The sequence below is a fragment of the Mandrillus leucophaeus genome, unplaced genomic scaffold (genome assembly GCF_000951045.1).
Source record: "Mandrillus leucophaeus isolate KB7577 unplaced genomic scaffold, Mleu.le_1.0 Scaffold216, whole genome shotgun sequence".
Taxonomy (NCBI): domain Eukaryota; kingdom Metazoa; phylum Chordata; class Mammalia; order Primates; family Cercopithecidae; genus Mandrillus; species Mandrillus leucophaeus.
Genome location: NW_012102210.1, coordinates 784,311 through 805,672, shown reverse-complemented (window position 1 = coordinate 805,672; position 21,362 = coordinate 784,311). Strand labels below are relative to the sequence as shown.

General features: G+C 49.5%; 1 protein-coding gene across 14 annotated transcripts in view; it reads right to left on the bottom strand.

The window, feature by feature from the left end:
- Window positions 1-21,362, bottom strand: part of DYSF (dysferlin) — a 238,535-nt gene that overhangs the window by 210,207 nt on the left and 6,966 nt on the right. For 7 of the 14 annotated variants that reach the window (XM_011980654.1, XM_011980652.1, XM_011980658.1 and 4 more), the window contains exons 1-3: window positions 15,064-15,289; window positions 1,291-1,346; window positions 249-340 (exon numbers count right to left, since the gene is read on the bottom strand). In XM_011980654.1, coding sequence (XP_011836044.1) covers window positions 249-340; window positions 1,291-1,346; window positions 15,064-15,154 — 239 coding nt within the window. In that variant the 5' untranslated portion in view covers window positions 15,155-15,289. Of the gene's footprint in view, window positions 1-248; window positions 341-1,290; window positions 1,347-15,063; window positions 15,290-21,362 lie in introns of those variants that run through there. The other 7 variants (XM_011980655.1, XM_011980653.1, XM_011980659.1 and 4 more) reach the window with 1 other exon arrangement.

Sequence of the window (21,362 nt, the reverse complement as noted above, 5' to 3'; positions counted from 1 at the left end):
TGGACACCTGATTCCAGCCCATCTTCCCTCCCCTGTAGCCTGGCAACTCAGCCGTACCCATGGCTGAGTTCCTGAAGCCACAGCCAGATTCTCCCAGCATCTATCACTGGGCCAGTCCCACGGGAGGAGGTGCTTGGTAAATGTGAACTGAAACCCCAGCTCCCTGGGGCCTGGATTCTGCAGTCTGCATCCTCCACAATCCTACCTGCACCTTCAAGCCATGGAGCACCCCGCTCTGGCCACCTTACCTGTTCCTCCCCATCGTCTCATGGTCTTTGACCACCACATGAAGCTCAGAGCCCTGGTCCAAGGGGATGCCCTTGAGGTCCCATTCAAAGCCCTGGAAGAAAAAGAGAAAAGGTGTCTTAACCTATGGGCTTCCAGGAGAAGAGACTGTGTCTGCTTCACCTTCATGCCCCCAGGGCACTGAGTAGGCATTCATGAATGATTTTAGTGGATAGGCAGATGGACCGATGGATGGATGGCTGGCTGGCTGGATGGATGGATGGATGAATGGATGGATGGATGGACAGATGGAGACCACAGCTCCAGAACTTCAGAGGTGACAGTAAGAGCTGAAGACAGCAGAAGAGAGAAGGAGAGAGGGCTCTCACAGGCCCCTCTCCCAACTCAGTTTCAACCCATCCCCAGGAAGTCAAACCAGGAGTGTGGCTGGGAAAAAGCCAGGTGACCCTGAAGCATCCTCAAGGACCAAGATTATTGGGCTTGTCCAGAAGCCAGGCCCTGGTGGGCAGCACGAGTTAGTGCCATATTGGCTAGGCCCCCATGACTCTCCTCAGAGCAAAGGCTCCCCTGTGCATCTGACCCCATCCATGCAAGGCAGCAGGGCTTCCAAAGGACCACCCGGGAGCCATGTATGCAGGGAGCTGGTTGAGGAGACAGGGGCCAGCAGGAGCCAGAGGAGGACCTGCCTCATCAGGGAGGGCTGTAGGGAAAAGGTGAGCTTTGAGCAAGGAAAACGAACAGCCTGTGTGAGAGAAACAGGCAGGCAAGAGAGTCCCTGAGCACCCTTTACTTGGCTGGCCAGAGCTGGGGGAAAACAGAAACAAAAAATGTCTAGCTCCTCTCCATTTACCTAGTAGGCCAGGCCACCAACCCTCCTCCCAGGTTCCTAAAGCCAGAAGGATTTCGCTGGCAGGCTGGACCACCAGCCCCTCCCCACCTCAAGGACGCTGCTGAGAAGGCACTTCCTCCACAAGCCCCCTAACTTGTCCCTGCAGACACAACTACAGCAGAGAGAGAGAAAAGGAAGGAGAAAAACTCACATACCTCATTCCATACAGGGTTCACACTGTTCTTGATGACTTTGGTTCTCTTCTTCACCCCTATAAGACACAAAAGGAAGAGTGGGGAGACACATCCCGCCCTGCACCTTCCACTGAGTTAGACTCAGCTTCTGAGACCTGTGCTTCAGCTCGGTCGCCAAGGGAAATCTTACAAAACCAACAGATTCCCCGCGAACCCACCAGTCTGCAATGAATCCCCAGTGCCAGTCACACAACTTCCCCCTGTCAGCTCTGGGACCTCAGAAACATGTTTTCAAAAGAAAGTACCCAGGTCGACTCTCCTTATTGAGTTTGTTATTGTTATTTCTGACTTTTTAAATAATTTTTTTTTTTTTTTTTTGAGACGGAGTCTGGCACTGTCGCTCAGGCTGGAGGGGAGTGCGGTGGCGCGATCTGGGCTCACTGCAATCTCCGCCTCCCGGGTTCACGCCATTCTCCTGCCTCAGCCTCCCGAGTAGCTGGGACTACAGGCGCCCGCCACCACGCCCGGCTAATTTTTTGTATTTTTAGTAGAGACGGGGTTTCACTGTGTTAGCCAGGATGGTCTCAATCTCCTGACCTCATGATCCACCCACCTTGGCCTCCCAAAGGGATTGCAGGGGTGAACCACCACGCCCAGCCTAAATTTTTTAATTACAAATTTTCTGATTCTAGCTTTTTTTTTTTTTTAGAGACAGCATGTCTCTCTGTTACCCAGGCTGGAGTGCGATGGTGAGATCATAGCTCACTGCAGCCTCAAACTCCTGGGATCAAGCTATCCTCTTACCTCAGCCTCTTGAGTAGCTGGGACCACAGGCATACACCACTAGATCCAGCTGGTGTGTGTGTGTGTGTGTGTGTGTGTAGATGGGGGCCTCACTATATTGCCCAGGCAGGTCTCGAACTCCTGGCCTCAAGGGATCCTCCCACCTTGGCCTCCCAAAGTGCTGGGATTACAAGTGTGAGCCACCACATCCAGCCTTCTAATTCTAGAAATGAACCCTCTTCCTAGAAAGTATTTCATTTCTCTTTTGAACTATATCTACCTCCAGAAATTATAGGATTCCATCTATAAGAAATGTCCAGAATAAGCAAATTCATAGAGACAGAAAGCAGATTAGTTGTTTCCAGGGGCTAAGAAAAGGGAAAGGGAAGATGGAAATGGGGCGTGATTGATTAAACTGTATGGGGTTTCTTCTTGAGGTGATAAAAATGTTCTGGAATTAGATCATGATGTTGATGGTACAACATTGCAACCTAAAACCACATAAATTATATACTTTGAAATGGTTAAAATGGTGAATTTTATGATATGTTAATTTTACTTCCATTAAAACAAAATCCACTTCACCCTCCAAGGCCTTGAAGAGGTCTGTCTGAGGCAAGCTGTCCCAAGGAAGCTCTGTGTGGCTGGGAGGGCCGGCTGAGGGCATGCAGAATGGCTTTGAGGTGGACAAGAAGATCTAACACTTTGATGGCTGAGAGCTCACCCACAGTGCCCCAGACGATGCACAGCAGAAGCCCTTCCTCTGGAGCGGTGGGCATGAAGGGGCGAGTGCCTGTCCCCAGTGAGGTGGGACAGGTGAGGCTTGAAAGAAAAGTGGAGAGGGAGACGCACAAGGAGACCCCCCTCCTAGGGCAGGTTCTACAGCTGTGAGCAGGGAGGTCATTTCCATAGAAGAGCCGTAGGCTGGGAGAAACAGGCAGCTGCCGCAGCCCCTGGTCCTTTACTGGGCTGGCAAGTGCATTTCTCTCTGAATGATCCACAAAACAAGGAGTTTGGACAGAGCTTCGGCCCTCTCCGCTTGAGGGCCCACTGTGTGGACTGACAGGTCAGAGCGAGGGGTTCCCCCACTAAGCCCAGTAGGTCTGCAGACATATCTTCCATGAAGACACTGACCCACAGAAAGAGTGTGGAAAGACCCAGAGAAGAAGAGAAAGCATTTAATGAAGCTTTGTTCTGCAGTGCTCTGGGGAGCACAGGAAGGGCTACCCATGTCTGACTTTTCCAGTAAGCATCAGGAACAGAAATGATGGGGCGTTCAACAGACAATTCAAGGGGTTCAGCCCGACACCGAACTTTTATTTGGGTCGGCTCTTAAAGATCACTCATTCCACCCGACCTGTGCAAGACTCAGTGGAAAGCCTTTGGTCTCCACCTGGATGGCTCAGCTTTCAGAGAGTCCTGCCTGGACCACGAAAGCCCCTTGAGCCTCTGGCAACATCTCCCAGGAGCCCCAGTAAGCTTTAAAGTCAAGCACATCAGTGCCCATTCAGCCTGGAGCGGTGCAGCCTCCTGTGGGGTCAGCCCCACCCTGCCAGGTTCAGAGCCTGGAGAAGAGGAGGAGGGAAGCAGAGAGGGATCGAGCAGGCAGGCAAGGGGTGAGGGAGGATTTGAAGAAGAGGAGAGAGAAATAGAGAGAGAGAGTGCACACGTGAGAGGGAGCAAAAGACCATCTGAGAGAGGGAGGCAGAGAGGAGCTCAGGGAGATTCTAAGGGAGTTATCTTGTAAAGATTTGCTCGCTGTAGTGAGTGCTGCAGAGATTCCAACAAACCTCCGGCAGGGAGAGGGTTAGCTCCCAAACTCCCTCTCCCGCTTCGAATCACTGATCATGGAAAAAATCACGAAATTTGAAATCACAGACCACTATAAAACACTTATTTCCTGTGATTCTTTGAGGCAGCAGTTCAGACTTTTTGGTCACAGGATGTCGCTGTTAAAAATTATTGAGGATGCCAAAGAGCTTCTACTTAGGTGGCCTGTATCCGTGAATTTTTACGTTAGAAATTATAACTGAAGCATTTAAAAATAATTAAAAATAATTATTTAGTAGTTAATTTTAAAATCACAATAATAAGCCCAATAAATATTAACATAAGTGACACATCTATAACAACAATAACAAAAAACTGTAACTTCCCAAAAAACGAAAAGTGACACTTTTAGATTTTTGCAAATCTCTTTAACACCTCAGCATTCAAACTGCTGAGACTCCTCTTTTTGGTTGATGTCTATGAAGAAATCCAGCCAGATATGTAGTTGGAAAGGGAGGCCTATTATAATAAACTTTCAGATAATTATGAATATCCTTCTTTGATACTACATCAAAACTCAACAAGTATTAGTTCTTAACTTCTTAACTGTGAGTTGCAATGTGAAATCTGAAACCAGACCAATGAACAGTTTGTACTCTGCTACGTTAAAATTCATTGTTCTATCTTGCACTTTGACTGAATCTTTCACCCATGTATGATTCTGTAACGGCTGCACTGGTCATTTGGAAAATTTGTGTTCAATCAGTTATGTACATCTTCCAGATGTTGACACATTTCATAATGCCCTAACAAAAAATTACACTCATTCATAATGTCACCATCAGCCTTCTGTAAGGAGGTAGGGTGATTGAGCAAGCTGCCTGCTTTACAGCTTTCTGTCTTACAGCCTGTTTTTTTCAAGCTCTGTGTAGCAGGTGGTCACCTAGTGGGCTAAAACCAGTTCCTGACAGGCCCCAGGAACTTATAGATGAACCCCAGTGAACTTTCCCCATGACCACGCTAAAGCCTGCACCCCAGGAGACCTGTAGCTTCATTACCATAACATGCGACCTGTGTGCTGACACCTGACTCACTACATCTATGCCACTGGGAACCGTCCTCTACATGCCATTATGCACCCTCTCCCCTCTCCGTTGCCCCATAAAACCCTCTTGTCACTTTGCCTCAGGGAGACACTGCTTTGTCCCGGTGCTCTGGCTTGTGACAAGTAATAAAACTCCTATTGATCAAAATCTGCATTCTCATGCAGAGTCGTTTGTTACTCCCCATGTGAACAAATCCCAGTTTTGGGGAAGTAACACTTTCAGTACTGGGAAGCTGGAAGTTACTTCTTAAAGTTTTCTAAACTCCAATTTCTGCTTGAAAGCTCAAATTTCTTTGATTGGCAGCAAGTGGTATTTCAAGCCATTTTCCTTGAAATGGCAGGCTTACTCTTTCGTTTTTAAGAAAATATCTGCCCAATGCCCAGATCAAATAACTATAGTTTGTCAGTCATTCTTTAAAGTAAAAACAGTATTCTATGAAAAAAAAAAAATCAGCTAGTTCGGTTTGTCACTCAAGCAGTGAGTCCAGTGCTTTTCCTGGAGACAGTCATCGCTCTGTGATGGGCAGCAGAGGTGCTCTATACATACTTCCCATTCCTTCACACAGAACATTCTCAACACCTGTACAGGAGGATTCAAACTGATCCTGTTACTGCTTCATCAAGGACACTCTTAAACGAAGCTGCCTTTTTATTTTTAATTGTGAGTGCATGCAATCTAAAAAACACAAGAAGCACAATTTAGTGCCAAGGCCTTTTTTTTTTTTCCTTGAGATGGAGTCTCGCTCCAGTCACCCAGTCTGGAGTGCAGTGGTGTGATCTCGGCTCACTGCAACCCCCGCCTCCCAGGTTCAAGCGATTCTCTTGCCTCAGCCTCCCAAGTAGCTGCGACTAGAAGTGCCCACCACCTAGCTTGGCTAATTTTTGTATTTTTAGTAGAGACAGGGTTTCACCATGTCGGCCAGGCTGGTCTCAAATTCCTCAGCTCGGGTGGTCTGCCCACCTCAGCCTCCCAAAGTGATGGGATTACAGGCATGAGCCACCACGCCCAGCCTGCCAAGGCCTTGATTAATGTTAAGGTGCCAGTAGCATTAGCTGCCATTGCTGTTGTACCATCAGTACAAATGTCCAAACAGTGAAAAAGGCAGTTGTTGTGAAGGAGTTTTGACCTTCTGACCTGTTCAAAGAATCTTGAGGATTCCCCCCAGGTTCCACGTACACTTTAAGAACTTCTTAGGGACTGGTGAGGTCCTCACACTTGTAATCCCCGCAGTTTGGGAGGCTGAGGTGGGAGGATCGCCTGAGGCCAGGAGTTCAAGACTAACCTGGGCAATAGAGTGGGGCCCCATCTCTATAAAAGCTTTTAAAAATTAGCCAGATGTAGTGGTGCATGTGGTGCCTGTGGTCCCAGCTACTCAAGATGCTGAGGTGGGAAGTTTGCTTGAGCCCAGGAGTTTGAGGCTGCAGTGAGCTGTGGTCATACCACTGCACTCCAGCATGGCCAACAGAGCAAGACCCTGTCTCTAAAAAATAAAATAATCTCTTAGGAAATTCATTTAACATTTCTGCCTCAATTTCATCATAATAATACCTACTTTACAAGAGGTTGTTGTGAAAATTACCAAGATAGAATGTTGAGGTGCCTGGCACATAGCATGCTGATTACATGTGAGTTTCTTTCTCCTGCCCTTCCCTCTATGCCCACTCTGATGGATCTAGTGAACTCCTACTGACTCTTCAGCACCCAGCACGGTTGTCTTTCCTCTGGTAAGACTCCCCTGACTCTCCCAAAAGAGGCAGCTGGTCTCTCTTTGGTGCTCCCTAACCAAGCTGTGACCACATGCGCAGCACAGCAGCATAGTAGTGTTCGTCTAGCTCTGAACCCTCAACTGGGCTGGGAGTTTCTGGCGGCAAACACCATGCCTTACGCATGTTACTAACAGTAACCCCAGTCTATAGCGAGGTGGCCAGTAATCGGGTGCTGAGCGAATGGGTCCTTTTCTTTCCATGTTGACTGCAAGTTGACTTCCTCACGAGAGGATAGAAGCGCTGTTTCCAGGGAACGCCCCAAGACTTCATTCATGGTGTGGCTGTTTGTCAGCGGAGGGAGGATGAAAGGAGGCGTCATGTAGGGGAAGGGTCCTGGCTGAGCCACTTCGAATTCTCTGTGGCCCATGTTGGTGTGGCTCCAGCAGGAGTCAGACACACCGCTTTGGAGTCACTCGACTAACAGCCACCTTAGGGAAGACCTTAGGAAGGACTCATAACCTCCAGGCCTTGCTCCTCAGCAATCAATGGATCATAACAAAAGTGTTTGCTGCACAGGGTTCTGAGGAGGCCTGAGATGCAAGCTACGTGTCCACTTCCCCTCCCCCATCACAGATCAGCTTCCTGTGACCTACAGGAGTAACATGGAAAATTCCATCTGCAGCCTCTCCTGAGCTGCACACTTGGAAACTCATTTCCTGGTGCTCCAGGCTTCCTTAAGTGAGCGATATCTGTGTGCCAAGCCCTGTGCTAAATATCTTTTAATCATTTTCCACTTCCTACCTTCCCTGAAGATGAGGAGAATAGAAGCCCTCAATGAGATTTCACTAAGTCCTGGTTAGAAGGGCCAACTCTGGGACCCTCTTGGGTAACATGAAGGAAGGGGTCACTCATGGGTGCTGCAGCCCCAAAGAGGAGCAGAAACAAATGAAACATTCACTCAGTACAATCATGTGATTTACAGACACCAAGAAAAGGGAAGGCACATTGATAATTAGGAAACAGTTAAGAAAATAGTTCCTCATCATGGATTTCGACCCGCCCTGTTCCTGATCACTAATTTTGGCCTTGAGAGATGTGGCTTTATGCATGTAATTTAGCAGAAGTTTAAGATACAGGAAGGCTCACAGCTTATGCGGGGTGAGCAAAGGGGGCCCTGCCCTCTTCCCAAACTGCTCTGAGGAACTGGGGACCAGCAGCAGGTGTAAGAATCATTATGAAACCCCAAGGTGCTAGACTGAGTGACTCAGCCAATTACAAAAAGACAAATAGTGTATGATTCCATTTATATGAAGTACCTAGAGTAGTCAAAATCGGTCAGGCACGGTGGCTCACGCTTCTAATCCCAGCACTTTGGGAGGCGGATGCGGGCGGATCACCTGAGGTCAGGAGTTCGAGACCAGCCTGACCAACGTGGAGAAACCCTGTCTCTACTAAAAATACAAAATTAGCTGGGCATGGTGGCGCATGCCTGTAATCCTAGCTACTGGGGAGGCTGAGGGAGGAGAATCGCTCAAATCTGGAAGGCAGAGGTTGTGGTGAGCCGAGATCACACCATTGCACCCCAGCCTGGGCAACAAGAGCAAAGCTCTGTCTCAAAAAATAAAAAATAAATCATAGAGAAAGTAGAACTGTGATTACCAGGGACAGTGGGGGAGGGGAATAGGGAGTTAGTATTCCATGGATACAGAGTTTTGGTTGGGGAGGATGACAAGTTCTGGAGATGGTGATAACTGCACAAAGATTAATGCCACAGAACTGTATACTTAAAAATGGCTAAGGTGATGCATTTCATGTTATGTGCATTTTACCACCATGTTTTTTTTAAGTCCAGGTGAGAAAGGGTGTGGACATAGATGGTGGGCCTGAGGTCTACCAGCCAGTATCAGCTTGGGGAATGGGAAGGAGGAGGAGCAGAAGAGGTCTCCCATGCTCGGATGTCCCGCCTAGAGAGGGGACAGAGAGAAGGAGAGGAGTTGCGGTGTCTCAGACTCCCAGTGAGAGAGACAGAGAGACAGCTGCATCTGCCCATGAGTCAGGCAACAGGAGTTACTCTCAGAAGCTGCAGGGGGCTTTGGATCCTACAGTAGCCTGGATGCAGACTCTTGCTTTTCCCCCAAATATTTATTGAGGGCTTACTTTGTGCAGGGCATTTCTTGACGGCCCCATTAGAATTCTCATAAGACCAAGAAAGTGACAGAAATTCAAAGAATCAGCAGAAAACCCCAAGGCAGCAGCAAGTGAAAGAAGGAAAGATGGCCCTAGCCTGGGCTGAAGGAAGGGCCTGTATTACCTCTTGGTACAGACACCCCCAAACAAAAAGCACAGGTAGATGGTCATTCTGACACCTGCGCTGCCATGGTTTACTCAGGCCTAGACACCCCAGGAACTGGGCAGCTTCTCCCCTATCACCCTCAGAGCACTGCTCCTCTCCCCCTCAACCACCCTCCACCCCAACTTTCTAAATCCTAGCTGGAACCACAGAAGTGGCCAAAAAGGGAAGGAGCCATGGTGAAATGCACTTCAAGAGAAGTAGTCTTAAAACTCAGAAGGCCAATTAGAAATGGGGAAGATATTTACATATAATTTTTACTTGCCAATTAAAAAAAAAACAGAACTGGGGAAGATGTTAGAAACATCTATGACAAAAAAGGGAAAAATCCCAAAAAAAAAAAAACAACTGCAAACAAAGAAAAAAAAAAAAAACATGCCCCACCATGGGCAAATGAAAAAGTAATTCAGTAAGAATAAATGCGAATAGGTGATAACAATGAAGTATCACAAATAGTATTTGTACCTTAAGAACGTGTCAAAGATTTATAGGACAGTGCTTTGTGTTAGCAGGATTATTAGAAAAATAAGCCCTCATACTTGGCTGACAGGAGAATAAAGTTGATACAGACTTTATTCAAAGTCTGTATCTTTATTCAATTTAGACTTTAAGAACAATTTGGGAAATGCAGCAATGCATTAAATCTGTCTATAACCTCTGACATAGCAATTTATCTTCTGGTATTTACCCAAAGGAAATAATTAAATATGTGGCCAAAGATTTAGTCACCAGAATGTGCCTCACAGTGACTGTATAATTTAAGCACTGGATATAAATATAAACATTTATATAACCTAAATATTCATCAATAGGAGGTTGAGTAAATTAATGATGGTACATTCATATAATAAAATATTATGCAGACATTTTAAAAGGTTTTACAGACGAATACTTACTGACATAAAAAATGCCCCTTTTCAAAATTAATTAATTAATTTTTTTGAGACAGAGTGTCATTCTGTCATCTAGGCTGGAGAGCAGTGGTGAGATCTTGGCTCACTGCAGCCTCCGCCTCCTGGGTTCAAGCGGTTCTTGTGCCTCTGCCCCCCCAAGTAGCTGGGATTACAGGCACGCACCACCATGCCTACCTAATTTTTGTATTTTTTAGTAGAGACGGGGTTTCACTCTGTTGAGGCTGGTCTCAAACTCCTGGCCTCAAGCAATCTGCCCACCTCAGCCTCCCAAAGTGCTGGGATTATAGGCGTGAGCCACCACACCCGGCCCCCTGGTTTATTTTTCAGCAAATGTGCAAACATTGCTGAAAGAAAGAGTCTGGAGACTTCTGCTGGAGAAATGGGACTGACCAGGTGCTATTTCTTGACCTGTTTGACCTGGGTGATATCACACAGGTATTCTCTTCACACACATATTTACTCTCCACCATGGCATTATTACTATTTGGGCTGAATAACTCTGTGTTTGGTGTGGGGGGCCTCCCCTTGCACTGTGGCATGTCTAGCAGCATCCCCGGCCTCTACCCTGTAAATACACACCCTGTGCCGCCGACCCCTGTGGCAACAACCCAAAATGTCTCTAGACATTGGCAAATGTCCTCTGAGGAAAAAACTGCCCCCAGTTGAGAACTACTGTATTAAATCATATATTTATATCTTCTGTACGATGCTTGTATGTTAAATTTCATAATTAAAATTTTTTTTAAAAGGGAAAAAAATCTTGGAGGAAACGTGTCAAATTGTTAACAAGTTAATTCGGCGTGGCATGATTTGGGGCTATTTTTTACTTTTGCCTCATGCCTTTCTGTAGTTTGTCATTTTTAACAGCAAGTACATATTATGTTTCTAAAAAGAAAACAGGCCAGGCGCGGTGGCTCACGCCTGTAATACAAGCACCCTGGAAGGCCAAGGCGGGTGGATTGCTTGATGTCAGGAGTTCAAGACCAGTCTGGGCAACATGGTGAAACCCCATCTCTACTAAAAAAAAAAAAAAAAAAATTGGCCAGGCATGGTTGCAGGTGCCTGTAATCCCAGCTACCTGGGAGGCTGAGGCAGGAGAATCACTTGAGCCCGGGAGGCGGAGGTTGCAGTGAGCCGAGATCGCGCCATTGCACTCCAACCTGGGTAATAAGAGCAAAATTCAATTTCCAAAAAAAAAAAAAGAAGAAGAAAGAAAGAAAAGAAAGACGGAAGGAAGGAAGGGAGGGAGGGAGGGAGAGGGAAGGAAAAAAGGACATAAAGCTCTTTTATTCTTCTTCTTCTTCTTTTTTTTTTTTTTGAGATGGAGTCTTGCTCTGTTGCCCAGGCTGGAGTACAGTGGCGCAATCTTGGCTCACTGCAACCTCCATCTCCCGGGTTCACGCCATTCTCCTGCCTCAGCCTCCTGAGCAGCTGGGACTACAGGCACCTGCCACTACACCCAGCTAATATTTTTGTATTTTTAGTAGAGACGGAGTTTTACTCCGTTTTAGCCAGGATAGTCTTGATCTCCTCATCTCATGATCCGCCCACCTCAGCCTCCCAAAGTACTGGGATTATAGGCATGAGCCACCGCACTCGGCCGCTGTTTTCAATATTTTAAGTCATTTGTGATGTGTAAACAGCTAGGTTCAGAGAGTCCGGGGCCTTCAGCCCACTTTCCCTACACAGGTGAGTGAAGAGTGTTCCCTGAGGATAGGAATCCACCTCCAACTAGTTCTATAAGATCTCCCGACTCCTGCCCAAAATCTAGAGACCCCCAGGAGATAGAGAAGAGGAGGTGGGAGGGGGAGGCTGGAGGAGGAGACGCCCTGACAGGACTGACAGGATGAGGGAGAGGGAAGCGTCAGTAATGACTTCTGGGTTCCGGGCTGATGACACAGGGCAGAAATTCACCAAGTGGGGACACAGCAGATCCAGCCTTCAAGGAAATAAGATGTTTCAGCTTTAAAGCAGCAGGGATCTGGTTTTGTTCTTGCATGCATCCAAGCACCTAGAACAACAGCACCAGGCACATAGTAGGTACTCAGTAAATGTTTGTTCAATGAACTAAATGCATGAATAGAGGGATATAAATAATCACATTACGGAATGGAAAATGGGCAGGGCAGAAAAGAAGTACAGACGATTAAATACTATAGGAAATTAAGCTGCTCGTTCACACAATCAGTCAAAAATATCTACCACGGCCAAGTTACTCATGGTATTTTTAGTTAATGAATTAATTAATATAAAAACAAAAGAATGAGCAGTATTCATTAGTAGCCTCTACTATTAATAGAGGTCCTTAGATGGGGAAGCCAAAAAATTGCCCTCAGAGTCCAGCCTCCCAGAGCTCATAGTCTATTTTGGGAGGCAGGTCCTGAAATTACATCCGAGACAGGGAACAACTGCAAGGAAAGTGCGGCCAGCCCAGCCCCATACATTTCAGGCCGCCTGTAGGAGCCAAACACACAGTGCAGGCTGGCTTCTCTGCAAGCGGGCCACTGTCCCATCTGTGCCATGAGAAGGTTGGGCTCAGTGCTTCTCAACCCTGATGCACATCCAAAACACCTGAAAATTTGTCAGAGACAACACCTATGCCTGGGGCCCCACCGCAAGGGATTTGGCTTCAGAAAAGGCAGGCAGGGAGGTTGGCGGTGGTCTTTGGTAAAGCTCCCACACACAATGTTGACGTGCAGCCAGAGTTGAGTCCCCCCAGCCTACAATGCTTTGTAAGTTCAGAACTTACAAAAGTTCTGTGTAAGTGTGAACTTACAATGCTTTGTAAGTTCATTCACACAACCAGTCAAAAATATCTACCACTAATGGTTTCCCTCCTTAGGCATCAACTCAGCCCCAAACTCCATCGTGAATGCTCCCACCAGGGGGAGCACAGTAATTTCACCTGCCACCACATCTCAGACCCATTTTTCCCAAGATGCGGTTCCAAAATAACCTGCATTGGGTATTTGTTATATGCTGATTCTTAGGTCACCTTCCAGACCTGCTGCATCAGAACGTCTTCAGCTGGGGACTCTGGAATCTGTTTCTCAAACACATTCTACAAGTGATCCTCAAGAACAGTCAAGTGAGTGAACCATGTCCCAGACTGAGTGAAGCTCCCAGGCACACCTGGAGGATGGCTAGAGGCTGGGCCAGAAAGGGCACAAACACTAGAGAGCACCTACTTGTGCTCAGCACTGGGACAAACCAATGAACAAATAGGACAGGTCACTGCTCTCAAGGCACCCTGATGCCCTAAGCATGGAGCTGAGCACAGGCCAGTGGGGGCGAGGGGGCGAGCATCCCTAGCAAGGTGCTGCTGCTTGTCATCCAGAGAGGAGAGATTCATGACAGCCAGGGGAATCCTGGGTGTCCTCCTGGAGAAGATGGCATTGCCCTGGGCTTTGAAACACAAATAGACTTGAAACAGCTGGAGATGTTACATTCTATTATATGGTATTTCTGTTTTCCGAGATCATCAGTGCAAATAAATAGTAAGGCATTACAAAGAAGGAATACAGTAATCTGGGCGAGATAGCAGCTGCACGTGTTCGGGGTACTTGGGCCAGGGCAATAGTAAAGAGGGGCTTCAAGGGATTTGGTCATCTTCCCGACTCAAGGACAGTGCCCACTCCAAGCGCTGGTAGCTCCCTGCCGTGACCACTGACCTGAACACATTTAACTTCCCTGGGTTTCAATTTCCTTATTTGCAGAATGGAGACATCGGTAGCCACCACAGGACTGTTACAAGACAAGGGAAAGAGCTGTGAGCAGACCCAAAGAGTGTTAGAGCATCCAGAGCCATATACCAATATGTGCCCTGCTCAGTGTCCTTAGGGAATTTATTTTCCAGCCAATCGTGACCCCGCAATTTCCGCACAGCAAAGCCTTAGGCAGCATCTATGGACAGCGGAGAATGAAGGACTTTGTCTTGAAGTTGCTCTTGCATAGTGAACTCCCAGGCATGTCACCGATCAATGAAAATAGCGAAATTTTCTTCAACATTTCAAATCACACTTTTCAAAAGAGGAATACATATAACTTGTCCCACAGCAAAGAATAAAAGCTACATGTAGATCTCCCTTTGCCAAATCGTGTCTTTCAGCTATCATTATTTTGGGGGGGCTTGGAGATATGATTCAGATCACAGGTCAGACTTAAAAGAGCTCCCTTGGTGCCTCCACTGAAGGAGGCTTATGAGAACACCAGCCACTCTTCCCTCTTCATTTGACCATCTTTTCTGATACATAGATTTTTATTATCCTTATTTTTATTATTGATTCCACAAAGCTACAGGGTATGGCTCCTGGCTAAGTGGAAATCCTCTCTCCTCTCCTTATTTATCTTTCTCTGCAGAACTGGGGTCCTGACTCACAGCTATTGTTCCATCTCTTAATTTTGACAGATCCTTCCTCTTCCCTTTCCCCTCCTGAGACACCCGCTCCCGTGGGAATCTGTCTTGGAGGGGCTGGGGGAGGGGGTTCAGGACGCCTGGTGAGAAGCGGAGTGTGTGTGTGTGATTTCTCTGCTGCCCCACACAGAGATACCTGTATCTACTCTAAGCACTACATGTAGGGGCTTAGCTTCTTGAATTTAGAGAAAATATCCTTGACATTCCTCAAAATTCCTTGTATCAAGGCCATTTCCATACTATTCTGTTCCTTTTCCTACTGATTAAGATGGGGCAGATTCAATATAGCCAATGTTGGATAAAGATGGGTGAATGAATGAATGAATGAATGAATGAATGAAAGAAAAAAGACAACTTTCAAAGCACATCATCTACACGCCCCGTTTCTCAGTGGCCCTGATTCCTCTCTACCTTCTGTACCCATCTTCCAACTTACCCTTATCCCCACTACCCAGTAAAAGCTCGGACTTTATTTCCTCTGGGTATCAGTCTCAGAAAAGTGATAACCGCTGACCTACGGCACTTTCGCTTTTCCAATTTTTCAAAGCCCTGTGGCATTTATTGTGCTCTGCTCATTTCTCCTCATCGCCCCCCTGCAGCAGTTGGGACTGGGATTTCTGTCCCTGCCGACAAAGGGAGAAACTGTGGCCTGGACTAGGGTTATTTCCCGAGCAGGGGCTGCAGACCCGCCAGTGAGCGCCGAGAGTCGGGTAGCACCCGAGCGTGGGCGCGGCGGCCACGGGGCTCTCACCTCGGAAAGTCAGGCTTGCGACAGGGTCGCTGCGCCGGTCCTTCTTCGCACTGGGGAGGTTGCTGGCCCTCACCAGCAGGCAGCACAGCATGGCTGGGCAGCCCCGGCGGCGCACAGGCGCGCAGTCGGGGCGGGAGCGGGAGCACCGGGCCCGAACACCCACCCAGCAAGCGCCCGGCTCCCAGGCAGCCGCGCCAAGAGAGCTGTAGCCTTCGCTGCTCCTCCGCGGAGAAGTGGCCAATGCCTGGGAGAGGCTGCAGGGAGGACACCGGACACCCACTGGGCGGACCCTCCCCTCCGGCCCCTACCCAGATCCGCCCTGTCCGCGGCGGGCAGGGAGGGACAGGGGTCAGACGGGAGCCTGTGGGGGCGCTGGTCCCTAGCTCCGCGGGTCCCAGCTCCCGGCCAGGAACCAGGCGCAGCTGACGCGGGCGCGCAGCTCGGCCTCCGAGAGCGCACAAGGCGCCGTGGGGCCTGCTCCGCGGGAGCCTCCGGTGACCAAGGCTCCACACCAGCCAGGGCGCCCGGGCCGGGTGCGCACTGGTGCGGACTTGGCCCCTGCCCTGTGCGCTCGGCGAAGGGGTGAAAAGGAGGCAGGAGTGCAGGCGGAAGGAGCGGGCGATCAGAGGCGGGGACGAGAGTGTGTCTTCGGGGAAACCAAGTCCGAGAGCGCGCTGAAGGGGGAGTGTGCGGAGCGTGCCGTGCACCCCGAGCCCCCGGCCTCCCTGCCTCTCGCCTCTCTCCACCCGACCCATGATCTGCGCCCAGGAGCCCGTCCTCTCCCCTCTGCAGGCTGCCGGGGCGGCCGTTTGGGTTTACTGGGACCCCCGGGACGGGAGAGACTCCGAGGTTCGAGTCCCCGCCAACCCGCCCCGGAGCCTTCTCCTCGGCTGTGTCGAGTCACTCATCTCTGGAGGCAGAGATCTGTATTCAAATCATACTGAGTTCCCTGGAGAACCAGGGTCCAGCTGCGGCCCATTCTGTCCCCTGCAAGTCCCCCATCCTCAACAATCTCTACACTCCCTAGTCTCCACAGTGGGAAAGCTGCTCAAGGTGTAAGCCTTGAACGGTGATAGTCGCTTCACTTATTATGCCTGGTTCCTTTCCAGCCTATGAACTTCTTGACACAGGGGCCCTGGCTTTGCGCTTCTATCCCCCAGCACTCCAGCACCTAGCCCCGGTCAGGGCACTGTCCGTCTTCCCACCTCCCAAGTCCTCGCTAACCAACCTGCTCACTCAACCTAAATGTACTGCAGCGCAAAATCTCAACTCCCTTTCCCCTCTCTTATTTTGAGGGATACATCATTCTCACAGGGCTAAGCCATAACCCTGGCGAATCCAACTCAGCCTGCCCCCAACCATTGATGTGTTGGAGAGTAACACAGACGGCCTCAGGGGTGCCTTTTGTAGTCATGACCCCTAACTCAAGCGAGCCCTCACTGCTGGGGGCAATCATACTATACATCTTGCCTCCCTCTCTCCCAGATGCCCCTAGAATACCCCATCGCCCAACCCCACTCTCAGTTTGCTTCCTCTTTACGGAGCAGAAAACTTCCTTAGGCCCCCAGGCTCCTTCTAACGCCCTCGGCATCTGTGCCCAAATCCTGTGAGTTCTCTCCTGTTCTTACGAATGAATCACCCGTACTCCCCACTGAGAACAACTGGACACATGGACATAGACCCCATCCCCTCTCTCCCATTCAGTGGTGAGTCTGCAGTGATTCTCTTGCTCTCTTGCTTTACCAAGTTCCTCTGTTTACCAGGTCATCCCATGAGCACATAAGTATGATGCTATTGCTCTCAAGAAAGCATACCCTTGACCCCACATCCCCTTCAGCTACTGGTCATTTCTCTCTTTTCACAACAATGCCCTTGGAAGGAGCTCTCCATACTTTCTGTCTCCAATCTCCCTCCTCCATTCTGTCTTGAACCCACCCAGTGACACCTTCAACCCCACCACGTCACCAAAACTGCAAATCCCCCTCCCACTCTCCTTCAAAATATGCCCCAAATCCCACCATTTCTCACCATCTCCATTGTAACCGCCCCCAGTGGAAGCCTGTCATCCCTTGCCTGAGTCATTTAATCAACCCCATAGACTCCCTATGTGTCTCCTGCTCTGCCCTTGCCCCCACGGTCTATCCTCAATCCAATTCTCATGACCTGGTTTTACTCAAAGTCTTCCAATTTTGCTCCCATCTCACTCAGCACAAAACTCAAAGGCCTTACGTAGCCTTAAAAGCCCTGGCTGACCTCCCCAGGACCCATGCTCCTTCAAGCATACTAGCCTTCCAGCTGTTCCCCAGACAGGCCAGACCAGCGCCTCTCCAGGGTCTCTGCCAGCTGTTCCCTCTGGCTGGCATGTCTTCCCTTCCTTCAGCTATTCACTCCAATGAGACCAACCTGGCCACACAATTGAAAACCACAACTTTCCCTCTTTCATCTCCCTTTCAGGCTTCTTCTCTAGCACCAATCACTGTGTAGCATATGTGTCTTACTGGTTTTCTGTCTTCCCCATCAGAATGTCTGCTCCAAGGATGCAAAGGTTTTGGTCTGTTTTGTCCACTGCTGTTTGCTCAGTGCCTGAAACAGCACCTGGTGCAAAGCATGGTCTCCATAAATTCTTTCTAAATGATGGACTGAAAGAATAAACATTCATCCATCACTTCTGACTTGCTGAAAATAAGTCACATCCCTGCCTTCAGGGAGCTTCTGGTTGGGGGTAGAAACCACAGAGGGTGGCAACCACATCTATAGGCACTGTGGGAAGTGCTCCCAAGAAGTGGAAGGCTGGTAAAGGACAGAGCTGGGATGAGCATGGGGGTGGGGAAAAGGAAAGAGAGGAGAGTCTGAGCCCGTTCTCATCACAGCACCTTCTCTAGCTGCTTGGACCCTCTCCCCTTCCTCCCAACTGTACCCTTCTCGTCTCCCCTCAAGATGAGGTGGACATTTGATTCCCTCAACATTCATCCAGACCCCCTTCCCTCCTAGCAGAACCTGACTGCTCAGTTACGTAGCCCCAGCTCCAGGATGGATCCCACTCTATCTGAGCACATTTCTCGGCAATGGCTATCGGTCTAGCAAGAGACCTGTGTCCTAAGTCGTTCCCCTGGAGAGACAGATTTATATGCCATGAATACAGAAGCCCAACTCCCTCTCCTGCTTCGTGTGCATAAGGAAGCTTATAGATCCAATTGCTGACCAGTTAAGGACATAGCAGACACAATGGACAGCAGACCAGAGAGAAAAATGGAGCCTGCCTGGGTACAGGATGATACTATGGAGTTGCTGACAGCAGCGGCCCATCTGGAATGGCCACTGCCAAGACGCAGACTGCAGTAGAGAGGCTGGCCAGTGTTGTGCACTCTGCAGAGCTGGTGGGGGCTGGGAACAGGTGGGAGCCCCACCCCCTACCAAGTTGGTGGGGTGGGAGCCCAGAGCTCCCAGGCACAGCTGCAGCTGCTTGGCTGTGGCCCCAGACCCAGGCATCCCTGCACTCTCCGGGGCCAGGAAGCTTGCAGGTTCAGAAGTGCCTTCTCTCCCTCTCTGGCCTCGTCCCACTCCAGTCACCCACTCCAGGGTGGAGCAAAGTTGTGTCCAAGCCCAGGTGCTGTTGCAACCCAGCCAGGTGTGTGCACTGACATACCAGCCCCCTGCTGACTCAATGCCCCCCAGACTTTGAGCACTGACAAGCTCAGGAGGGAAGTTGAGGGGCGGCTCTGTCCAGACCTGCAAGCACCCCTCTGCACGAACAGCCTAGGTGCACTAGGCATGTTGATGGCAGTAGGAGGCAGACAGTCTCCTGGGCAGAAAGGGGTGGGTGAAACCCCACCTACAAGCCAGGGATGGCCTGAAGCCTGGGGGCTGGGCTGCCAGTTCCAGGTGGAGTCCTCAGCCCAGAGTGAGAACTTATAGTACTTTTTCCCCTGGCCCACTCCTGGCCACCCATGGACCAATCAGCACACACTTCCTACCTTCTGAGCCCATAAAATCCCAGGACTCAGCTAGACTCATACAGATGTTGGGACTACTAGGTACAGGAAGGAGCTACCCACTCTGGGTCAGGTCTCCTCCACTCGTCAGGAAGACCTGCCTGCAGTGAGGAGCTACCCTCTGCAGGTCTCCTGTCTGCTGAGAGCTGGACACTCATCAGAAGAATCTACTTGCAGAAAGGAACTACCCCACTTCGGGTCTCCTGAGAGCTGTTCTGTCACTCAATGAAGCTCTCTCCACCTTTCTCACCCTCCAGTTGTCTGTGTACCTCATTCTTCCTGGACACAGGACAAGAACTCAGGACCTGGTGAATAGCAGGAATGAAATAGCTGTAACACAAACAGGGCTGAAACAACCTGCCCCCCAACTCCACTTGCCACGTTGCAGGTGATGAGAAGGAGATAAAAGCTTCAGCCCTTCGGGGAGCCCAGACCTAGGGGTCACATGGCTGTGACACCCTCTTTGGGGCTCTGCAGTTCCTGGTGCCTCCAAGCTTCTGGGCACCACCGCATTCCCCGGTAGTCACAGTGGAAGCCGCTTGCATTATGCCTGGCCCAGCTGCAGCCTCGCACAGAGCCAGCACCTGTACCAGCACCTGGAGCTGCCTGCCCCACCACAGCTGGCATGCCTGGCTGTGCGCAGTGACCGGACCCTGCACTTGCTCACACACCCCTTGCTGCTCGGTGCCTGGCTCACCCTTGGCAGGCGTGGGATCGGGGCTGGTACTGTGAGCTGAGCATAGCCTGCCAGGCTGAGTGGGTGGAACGAGCCCAGTGGGCCCAAGCAAAACTCAGGCAAAGGTGCCACCAGTACAAAGGTTTCCAGCTGAAAAAAGCAACACCCTAAGGATCCTGTGACAGAGTTGTATAATCTATGTGCCCAGAGCTCACTGGGTCTCTGGACACCAGTTAGTGAGCTGATCCCCTTAAGACTATTTATCATTTAATAAATTGATTTTCCCAAGGTTTAAACATGGGGTGTCCAGGAGGCAAACAAACCTTGCCTCTCTGCTCATTTAAGTCTATTTGAGCCAGGATTTCAGTTGCTTGCAGCATAAATCATCTTCATCCTTACTGACACCCATGACTATGGTACCATCTATGTGCCCAAAGCATCCAAGTGACTCCTCCAAGTCTTGCCACCACCCTCTCCTGCCCAGGCCACTGCAGGTGCCTCCTAGCTGGAGGCATCATCACTCTGGCTATGTCTGGCCCATTATCCACACTGCAGCCAGGTGATCTTAAAACAAATAAGATTAGGTTACTCTCCTGCTAAAAGCCTCTTGGGAGGTTTATCCAAAGCCCTCCTGTGCTCTTGGGATGAAACCTAGATTCATTTCCTTGGGCCAAAGGGCAAGGCCATTCCACCTCTCGCTCTCCGAGCTCTAGCTCCTTGTCAGTTTCTAGAATATGCCAGGCTCCCTCTCAGCTCTGAGGTCGGCTGTCCTCTCTGCCTCCAGCTGCCTTCTTCTCTTTCTTTGCAGAACCACCTATTCATACTTCAGGCCTCAGCTTAAAGATCACCTCTCCAGGAAAGCAGTCATGATATCCCAGGGTCTAGATGGGTCCCTCTGGCAAATGACTGCACAGCAGTGCTTTTCCTTCTTAGCACACATCACAATGGTCAGGAATAACTATTAGTGTAATTACCCGTTTCGTGTCCAGCTAGACTGTGGAGGGGAGAGACGAGGGAGAGACCAAGTCTGCCTTAGTGACCCAGGTATTCCCAGCGTGTGGTACAGGACTGGCCTGGCGTTGGTATAGTGGACACTGCACATGGCTCCCGGGTGTGGGTTCTGCCCCTGGTGAGTCCAGCCAGTGCTTCTCAAAGGGGATAGTACTGCCCCCTAGAGGGATTTTTGGATATTACAAAGCCTTTTTTTCTTTTTCTTTTTTCTTTCTTTTTTTTTTTTCTGTCTATCACAATGATTCCTGGCTTTGCTTTTTCCCCTATCATACCGCACCCTACCCCAGCTCCAATCCATCAGAGTCAGCACAGGAAATGGAAATCTGTAGTGGGTGTAACTAATATTTCCATAGGAACATTCCAAGGGACTTCTGCCTTCCCTTGGCTTGTGTACAAGGAAAAGGGTCTCCCCACATCTGTTCTGCAAACCAGAAAAGCAACCACTGGTGATCTGACCCCTGGACACTTCCTGAGGCCTCTTTCTCATCCCAGCCTCCAATTTCCTGGTCTGGCTGATGTTCACTGCCCTGGACTTCTCCATAATCAGATAACTGATCCCTGCAGACTTCATACTGAGGCCTAGTAACTCAATAGGGCTTCCTCCCGAGGGGACACTATCA